Genomic DNA, 9,834 nt, shown 5'->3' on the forward strand with positions numbered 1-9,834 from the left:
AATGTGGTACATATGCACAATGGAATATTACTCAGTCATAAAGAATGCAATTATAGCATTTGCCAATAAATGAATGGAACCTGAGACTATCCTGCCAACTGAAATAGACCAGTCCCAAAAAACCAAAGACCAAAATTTCTCTCTGATATGCACATGCTAACACCCCACAGGGTAGGGGGAAATAATAGAAGTTCATTGGATCAGAGAATGGGGAATGAAGGGAAAGAAGGGGTAATGGGAATGGGAAAGACAGTAGAATAAGTTGGACAGAACTTTCCCGTGTTTATCATGGAAGCAGTGGAACTCCTCATCACGTACAATGAGAATGGGCTCCTAATTAGAATAAGTTATATTCCATGTGTGTAGGATATGTCAAAATACGTTCTGTTGTCATGTAGAGCTGAAAAGAATGAACAAACAAATAAGTAAACAAATCTGCACACGGCGGAGGCACTTGGTGGAAGAGTGGGCCACGCGGTGAAACCTGTAGTTACACTAGGGACGGTGGTGCACACAGGAGGCTGAGGCAGGAGGACCAGGAGTTCAAAGCCAGTCTCAGAAATTTAGTGAGGCCCTAAGCAACTTAAAGGTGGCTTGGTATGTGGCCCAGGGATTAAGCACCCTCAGGCTCAATCCCTGGTAGAGAGAGAGAGAGAGAGAGAGAGAGAGAGAGAGAGAAAACTGCAGTCGATACCAGAAAATTCCACAGGAAAACACCGTAAGAGGCTTGGTGGAGCACCCTCACACTAAGGAGGAAGACAGACCTGCAGTCTGACCTAGAGTGGGAAGGGGCTGCTTCTCCCAGGCCTGTATGGCCTCTGGAGCTCTGTGACCCCCAGGACCCCCAGGGGCCCAGCCGTGGGCGGCTCAAGTCCCACCAGGCCAAGGGCAGGGAACGGGGTCATGAGCCGTCAGCGGGCACTCCTGGCAGGGGCTCCCTCAGCACCTCTCAGACACACCCTCCGAGGCCGCTCTCTGCAGCTCTTCAGGCATTTCTGCTCTTGGCGGCTGGAGAGGAGGTGGGGGAGAAGAGCCACCCCAGGTTGGAGCAGCCCAAAGCCCCGCCTACACAGCCCAGAAGCTGCGGGCCTGGGCAGGGCTCTGCTTCACAGCTCAGGTTCTCTCTAGAAAACACAAGGAGCCTTCCTTGCAGCCTCCCGGGGGAAAGAGACGGTTCTCGCCCTTCTGCCTGCCTTTGGCACAGCGGAGTGGTCTGCTCTAGCTGCTCTCGGGCATCCCCAGTGACCTGGAGCCACCCTGCACTCCTCCAGGGGGCCTCGGCCATGCTTCACACTGCCAGTCCCCAGCTCGCTCCCTTCCCACAGCTTCTGGAAGCTGCTGCAGACAGCTGGGTGCTTGGGAGCAGCCGGCAGCCTGAAGTGGCGTCTCCGTGAGTGGTGACACTGAGACTTTCACAAGGGTTTCTTCCCTTACAGAGAATTGCTTAAACCAGAGAAATTATATTATCTTTACCAGCATAAAGTTTCCAAATACGACACCCGAATATTAAATACTATTTTTTATATTTAGTTTTTTAAACCTACACAAAACATTACAACTATGCCCATTAATGGGGTGTGTGTGATGTTTCGATCATGTGTGCACTTTGCATTGGGGAAATCAGACTGAACATCGCTATTTCCTCAAGCATTCATTGTTCTTTATGGTGGAAACATCCGGAAGGCCTCTGGGGGCGTGAGGCGGGAGGTTACTGCCATCCAGGGCCTGCAGCCTGGCCACAGAGCCAGAAACCCTCCCGGCCATGTAGCCATGCTGGCCAGGATCAGCCTACCCCCGTCCCCCATCCCTAGCCACCGCCATCCTGCTCTCAACTTCTATGAGACCAGTTCAGATTCTACAAATGAGTGAGGACAGACAGTGCTTGTCTTTTTGTGGAAAAAAAAAAAAAAAAAAAAACTTAATCTAATAGCTACATTGGGGCTGAGTGTGGCTGGTAGAGCACTTGCCTACCATATGCAAGGCCAGGGTTCAATCCTCAGCCCCACACAAGAGAAAAACACACCTGCATCTTCACATGGTGTCCTAAACCTGAGCCCAGCTAAGTTAGAACATGAGACTAGCAGTCCCAGAAGGGGTCTGAGTGCCTCCCCTCTGTTCAGAGGCTGGACCTGAAGGGACACTTCATCTTTCAGTGCTGACTTTAATCCCCAGCCTGGCAGCAGTTCCCCGTTGGCAAGGACTGTGCTCAGAACTCCCTGAGGCCAGAGCCCTGCCCTAGGGCCTCAGAGCAAGGGCAAACACCAGCCCACTCATAACACACACAACTCCATCATCACAACACGACAGAATCACGGCACTCTTGAATTTTCACTATGGACCTGAGAAACTGATGTGACTCCATTTTTGAGAAACCAGCCTCTACCTCAGAGCAAGGCCTGTCCCAAGGAAGGGGGTGTGACCCTTGTCCTTGAAAAAACCCAGGAGCACTCCTAGGCAGACAGCCCCCCTGCTGACTTGTTTGTCTGTAAATAACAGGAGAGGTCTGAGGTGCCAGGTGTCCCTGACTCAGTCACCATAGGTGAGGACCCAAAGCAACCCCTAGCAACCACCAATCAGCATGAGACAGGGAAATACCTGGGATGCCAGATGCCCCCCCCCCCCAGTAGTTTAGGGTGGTTGATAAATTGTTGGGAAACCATATACTTCAGAAGGTACATCCCTCGTGGCTTAAACCAATCGGTTCAAATGAATCCCCCTCTTGTACTAACCAATACCTTTACCCAACTTGTTTCCGCCAATGAATATGCTAATCAATATTAAGAGTTGTGATTTGACTGTCCCGCGATATGAAATGATTTGCTGTGTGATGTTGTGACACACCAAACACCTATAAAATCTCACTTGTCAAAGGACCAGGACTCACTCCTCGGGACCACTGTTTCAGGAGCGGTTGTGAGTCCAGGCTCCAGCTTGCAATAAAGACTCTTGTGTGACTGCATCGGACTCAGCTCCTGGAGCTCTATTGGGTCCCACGAATCTGGCCTTACAAATCAAGGTAGAAAATCTACAGCAGCAGCATACACGTGATTTCAACTAGACATTACATGCAAGACAGGAAACAGGCGTTCTTGTTTACCACAGGAAGGTAAGCAATCCATTTCATCAATCGCAAAGGGGTCTAGAGAATGGAAAACACTTCTGCTACAAACAGGAACTCTTACAGACAAATCACACAAAAGGAGTTCTCCCTTTCAAATGCATGGCAGTGATGAACTCATTCTCAATCCCATTCCCTTCCACTATCCCAAGCACCAAAGGACTCTAAAGAACTGGGGTGAGCAGAGAATAAAAGTGCCCTGTGGTCACTGCTCTAAGAGCTGATTGCCTATACCCTCCCTGCAAGACCCCAGCACCACCATAGGGCTGCTGAGCTGCATGGTGGGCACAGGCAGGAGCTCTCCTGGGCAGAGACAGAGGAACCTAGGGGTGGCTGCTGAGCTGCATGGTGGGGACAGGCAGGAGCTCTCCTGGGGCAGAGACAGAGGGGAACCTAGGTGTGGCTGCTGAGCTGCATGGTGGGGACAGGCAGGAGCCCTCCTGGGGCAGAGACGGGGGGAACCTAGGGGTGGCTGCTGAGCTGCATGGTGGGCACAGGCAGGAGCTCTCCTGGGCAGAGATAGAGTGGAACCTAAGGATGGCTGCTGAGCTGCATGGTGGGGACAGGCAGGAGCTCTCCTGAGGCAGAGACAGGGGGGAACCTAGGGGTGGCTGCTGAGCTGCATGGTGGGCACAGGCAGGAGCTCTCCTGGGGCAGAGACAGAGTATAACCTAGGTGTGGCTGCTGAGCTGCATGGTGGGGACAGGCAGGAGCCCTCCTGGGCAGACACAAGGGGAGCGTAGGTGTGGCTGCTGAGCTGCATGGTGGGGACATACAGGAGCCCTCCTGGGGCAGAGACAAGGGGAACCTAGGGGTGGCTGCTGAGCTGCATGGTGGGCACAGGCAGGAGCTCTCTCATTGAGGAGCTATCTTCAAGCAGAGTTAGGGTGGACTGTATAGGTATGTTGTGCTCCATGGTGTGGATCAGTAGAAGGTCTGTTAATACAAAGGCTGGTAAGAGTCCTGTCAGAGAGCCTAGCAACCACCCCAAACTCTGGTATGGTTGGGACCAGCAACAGGCCAGTGTGGGGAGGCTCAGATGTGGCTGGAGGAGGGTTACCGTTTGGTTGGTGTCAGATTTCAAAGTTCTGTATGCCATTTGTACTCCACCCTGGGCAAAGGGAATCAGCAGCACTGTTATCTGCAGAGCCAAAGTCTTCCTCTGGCCAGATTATTGATTAGGTACAAAGGATCATATTCTTTACCCAGTAGTAGGAGAATCTTGGCAGGAAGGAAGCAGCACACATGGGCAGAAAGCAGCCATGCTATGCCCACGGAAGACTGGCTGGGACACCAGCGGCTTCCTAAGATGGCAAATGCTACAGGCGGGTTTGTTCAACACCGCGTCCAGTCCCTGCGACCTTGCCCCTGTGTGTCCTGAGCTGGAGCCATGCAAATTCCATTTTCATCCTGTCTGTGGATCTGGGTTTGCTAAGTACTCTAAATTCAGCAAAGCCTCACATTCCTGGGCCGGGTGGCGTCTCACAAGGTCTTTCTGGGCTAGAAAGGCAGTAACCAGGGAAAGGCACTGTGTAAGTTGTACTACTCTGGGACCCACACTCTTCTGGGTAGGCCTCTCCCTAATGCCCACTGGCCTCCAGATGCCCATCAACAGATCCACTGCAAGGGATTCAGTTATCAGCACAGGAACCATAACCAACACAGTATTGCAGAAAGCATAGCTTGAATTTGGCTCTGGATCTAACACACTGAAACCAACATTAGAGAGAATCTGGGGAAGAAGTTCGTCTGAAGTTGGCAAAGAGGCTTTCTGCTGTAGGGACTCTTACTGCAAAGCTTGTCCCGCTGAGCCCCTGCTGATCCTTGACTTCCCGCCTCCCGCAGAATGCCACTGCTCCTCGGTCAGGAATGGTTTTCCCTGGAAGGAAGCTCAGCAGGCCCCTCAGGCCATGTCTGGCACATCCTGGAGGGCAAAGGACATCCCAGTGTCCCCTGGCAGGTAGAGGCCCAGGATACTGCTGAATCTCCCACAGCAAGAGGACACAGCCCACCACACAGTTAGCTGCCCCCAGAAGCCAGCTGTGCAAAGCCTGAGGGGCCTGCTCCAGCAAGCAGCAGCTGCCCCAGTCCTGCCGACCCTGGACTGTGCAGAGCTGTCCACCTGGCGAGGCAGAGCTCCACCAAGCTGCCCATTGGACTGTGACCTGGACCACGCGGTGGCACTTCTTGCCCTTCATGCCTAGATCCTGACACGGCTCATTTTCCACCATAGCGCATCCCTGGCAACAAAGGCCCTGGCCAGGGCCACGGCCCCAGCCAACAGGCCACCTCCACCCGACAACGCCCCTGTCTGCCAAGGCACGTCTTTGCCCCCAGTCCTGTAGGCACACCAGCCTCAGGACTGTGAGTGCATGCCCCACACCTGCTACATCCTCGTGAGACTGCTGCCCAGCTCCAAGGTCAGTGTGCTTGGTGCAGTTCCTCCAGATCCATCATACCGCAAGACTGAAGTGGGGTCTGCCTTTTCACTGTTTTATCACAAGTATTGTGATTTAACAGTAAATCTTTAGATTTGTTACACAGCACAAGAATTAAACACACACACAGAACTAACAGGCACTAATGGAGACGTGACATGAGAAAACAGCAAGCGTGCTACTGGCCAGATCTATAGCAGAACAGATGCTTCATGAAACCTCAGCTCAGCTGTCTGAATCCATCAGAAGGCCAACAAGAAAAGGTGGGTAGAGTTCTAGGGGTAAGGAGCTTAAGTACAAACAGGAGCCATGGGGACCACACCAGGCTCTAAGCAACGCAGAGCCCAAATGAGACCAGCATGCTACACACTTCCTCCAGCTCAAGAGCTGACGTAGGGAGACAGGCAGCCCTGGACGGGCAACAACGTTAAAGAGAGCTCGTCAGCCATCCAACAGAGGGACAGACCCAACAGAAAGAGCGGCAGGAGGGTGAAAAGGAGGGAGCAGTTGGGAAATATTTACAACTGCTCCAAAGAGATTCAGGACATCAATTGACTGGGGGTGGCTTTAAAGGGAGACATTCTTTTAATAGTGCAAAGTTTTGGTGTGAATGACTAAATAAATGATGCAAAGATGCGATATGAAATGTCAGAAAAAAATAGGTTTCAATGAAACAACCCTGAGCTGTTGTGGACATGAGCCTGACGAGCTGCATAAACAGAGGGCAACGGAAAGCACTGCCCGGAGCTTGGGAGAGGAGACGGCTGCAGACACAGCCTCAGCACACGCACCTGAGGCGAGCGCCACAGCCCAGGGAAACGGGCAGGGAGAAGTGCCGAGGAGGAGGGGCCCCTCAACAGGGCCGTCCAGAGCGCAGCAGGAAGAACAGGACAGTGTCCCTCAAACATCAGATTCCAAGCAGACAAGGCAGCGTCTACCACCCTAGGGAGCAGGGGCCACCTGCAGAAGAGGACGGAACAGGAGGCCAGCACTGAGGGCTCCTGGGCCGGCAGCACTTCCTGGAGAAGACGGCTGCGGACAGACAGGGAGGGCAGACATCCCAGGCCATGCCAGGGTGTGGAGGAGCGCTGTCGTCAGCTTCCTCCAGGGCGAGCACAAGTCCTGGCCACAGTGGTGCTAACTCTGTGACCTGGGCAAGCCTCCTCTACCCAACCTCATTTCTCAGCTGCAAGAGGGCTCATAAGTGGCTACCTACTGTCCCGTGAGGATTAAGATAGTGACAGAAAGCTTCCAGGGCCAGATTTTTGTTTTAATATTTATTTTTTAGTTGTAGTTGGACACAATACCTTTATTTTACTTATTTATTTTACAACACCTGGAAACATCCGCAGCCGCGGAGGCCTGCGGTGTCTGGCAGCCTCTCTCAAGGGCTGGTTTCCATAGCCACAGGGCAGCACCGTGACCCTGTAATGCAGAACCATGGTGTCAGATAATGACCCCCCACTCTTTCAAAGCCCCTCCTCAGAACATCTATCTTCTGATCCTGAGGGCTGAACAATCACATCCAGGTCAAAATAACATGCCTTACCTGGTAGAGAAGTGGCATGGGAAGGGTCCCCATAGTGTCCGTGATGAGGAGGAGAAAGGCCGATTCCTGGCTGGGACTGAGAGTAAGGAGGTGTGGCCACATAACCTTGTCGGCTCATTGTGAAAATATCATTCCCAAGCTAGTTCTAGAAAAGAGCCCTGCAACAGAAAAACACTTATCAACAGAGGGTTTTAGTTACTAAATATCCAAAATACAGACACTGCTAATAAGTGACAGTTTGAGCTTAGGCAGAAGGACCAGGTGGCACGTCACACCCTAAAGGGCAGCCAGAGTCCTCTGAAACTCAGGAGCATCACTTCAACAGTCGTGGGCCAATTCTCAGGCACAACACCTGGAAACATCCGCAGCTGCGGAGGCCTTCGGTGTCTGGCAGCCTCTCTCAAGGGCTGGTTTCCATAGCCACAGGGCAGTACCATCTCGTGCAACTGGCCAACCACTGGCTGCCAGCCGGCTGCAGCCACAGGCTTTTTAACTCAAATCTGTATAGTGCTCTTCTAACCAGCAATTATAACCTGGTAGTTCTGACAAAGAGAAGTCAGCCCAGCAAATACAGCAGAAGATAAAGTTGGTCATGGCCTTATTTTGTGAGTCATGATTTGGCCAAGCTGAGAGGCAGCTATACCATTTCAAAGTTACCAGTGGTTTCTCAGTAGAAGACAGAATTTCTTTCTGATTTAAATGATATCACACTTCTAAGAACATAGCATCTGTAAGAAAAAAAGTGTAATTTCATGTGTGTGTAGGCGTAAACACTCCCAAATGTAACAGAACCATCTCAAGTCTCTCAGAACCCCAACATTGGTTTGCTTTAAATTTTTCATTTTCCCAGGTTTTCACATAAGAGACAGTTCATAGGACTATTTTCAAAAACAATTTTACAACAAGGCAGAAAGTGTTCTAAATCCTGCCCCCAAAAAGTGAGTTTTCAATCCATGTCTTTAATACTTAGCTGTATGACATGGTATGAGAGGTACCAGCCTCTGCTCTTTTAGAAAAGACTCCCCCCCCCGTCCTTTTGAGATGCACAACCCTGGCTCTGCAGTTTCTCTCCAGTCTCTGTACCCAGCATGGGCACGTTGTTCCTTTTGCTCTTATTCAGCGCCTTTTAAGGTAAAGGTTGGTGATACCTGCTAAGACTTGGAATCTGTCTATGTCCAGGAATGACATTCAAATTTAAAATCTGAAGCCCAAAGTTGGTGATTTGGTTGCATTTTCAGGTTAAAATATAAGTTTGTAAAAATCAAAGCAAACAAGTAAAAAATATGAGATGGCTTTGTTCTTGGACTGGCAGAAAGAGAGAGGCAACAGGTCTCTGGTCAGCTTTGTGGACCACGGCTCTTTCCCCTCCTCCCACACAGTGGAGAGAGACGTGGCAGGCTGGGCTTCCTTCCCAGACTGTAGGAAGCAAGTGGCTGGATACACCCTCCAGTAGCCCCCAGCTGGGGAGAAAAGGGGACAGGGGTGTTCTCTGGAGAGCGTGGAACCCCAGCCTCAGCTGGCCCTGGGAGGAATTGCTTCCTCCCCGCCCTTGCCACGTCAAACTTCCTCGCACCCCACAGAGTCCAGAAACCTGACTCAGCTTCAAGTGGCGACGTGGCAGAAAGCCACCTGGCACAGATGGCTTGGGGTCAAAACCTGGGCAGCTGCAACCCGGAGAGACCCCAGCCCCCTGCCTAGCCGTGTGCATCTCTCACCCTGGAACAAGATCGGGACTTGGTCGTGTTGCCATCCAGACTTCGTGAAGCTCAAGGATACAGTTGCCATTTCTACTAAGAACACCTCTAACGCGTTCTTCCTCCAAGAAGGAGTAGACTAAGTTAATACGGGAAGAGAACGTCCAGCGATCACACTGGAGGACATGGCCACAGGACTCACCAGGCAGCTTCCTCGTCCAAGGTACGGAGGGACAGGTGAAGTGCCCGCCCCCTGCCTCTGCTGGCCTCCAACCAGCCTGAAGACCACAGGCGGAGAGCGCCCCTCCCAGTCTGCACAGAAGTCCAGGGAGTATAGGTCCCTCCTATCCCTCCCCAGTGTCTACACCCGGCCGGAGGACCATCAGGCTGAGCAGATCTTTCCCCATCATCTCTAACTTGCCTGAGGACCAAGGACACCTGTGCCCCGCCATCATTTCTAACCTGCCGGGGGACCGCGGGCAGTGGGTGTCCCCCGGCCCCCAATCTGTCGGAGGGCCACCGGCTGAGCGGGTCCTTCCCCTGGCCCCTGTCTTACTGAGGGCCATAGGGATGAGCGGGTCATTCCTCTGGCCTCCAACCTGACTGAGGACCGGCAGGATGCGTCCCTCCCCAGTCCCCCAACTGAGGACCACCGGGCTGGGCGGTTCCTCTCCTGGCCTCCAACCTGCCTGAGGACCACCAAGCTAAGCGAGGGTCCCTCCCGCCGCCCGCGAGCTTGGGCCGAGGGCCGTACCTGAAGCTCGGCTTCTCGCGCCGGCGACCGCTTGCCGGCGCCTTTCCTGTTGGAGTCTCCACTCCCTGCGCCCGAGCCGCGCGGAGCTGGACTGCCACGTCAGACCCGCCGCTCAGCGTCGCGGGGCTGGACCAGCGCTCCCCAACGCGCACGCGCAGGGTCCTGGGGCGGAGCCACGAGGGCGGGGCCATGTGGCGGGCGGGGCCACCGAGAGCGGCACGACCGCAGTCGGGGCGAGGCGGCCCGGCGGTCAGGGCGGGGACCTGGGGAGGGGCGGGGCC

General features: G+C 53.2%; 1 protein-coding gene across 4 annotated transcripts in view; it reads right to left on the minus strand.

The window, feature by feature from the left end:
* Sec24d (SEC24 homolog D, COPII coat complex component) overlaps positions 1-9,670 on the minus strand; it is a 60,251-nt gene extending 50,581 nt beyond the window's left edge. Inside the window, exons 1-2 of one of the 4 annotated variants that reach the window (XM_015507285.2) lie at positions 9,554-9,670; positions 7,106-7,263 (exon numbers count right to left, since the gene is read on the minus strand). In XM_015507285.2, the coding sequence (XP_015362771.1) occupies positions 7,106-7,223 (118 nt within the window). In that variant the 5' untranslated portion in view covers positions 7,224-7,263; positions 9,554-9,670. Of the gene's footprint in view, positions 1-959; positions 1,009-7,105; positions 7,264-8,820; positions 8,968-9,001; positions 9,027-9,553 lie in introns of those variants that run through there. The other 3 variants (XM_015507284.2, XM_015507283.2, XM_015507286.2) reach the window with 3 other exon arrangements.
* Positions 9,671-9,834: the final 164 nt, after the last annotated feature.

Source organism: Marmota marmota, unplaced genomic scaffold, assembly GCF_001458135.2.
Source record: "Marmota marmota marmota unplaced genomic scaffold, marMar, whole genome shotgun sequence".
Taxonomy (NCBI): domain Eukaryota; kingdom Metazoa; phylum Chordata; class Mammalia; order Rodentia; family Sciuridae; genus Marmota; species Marmota marmota.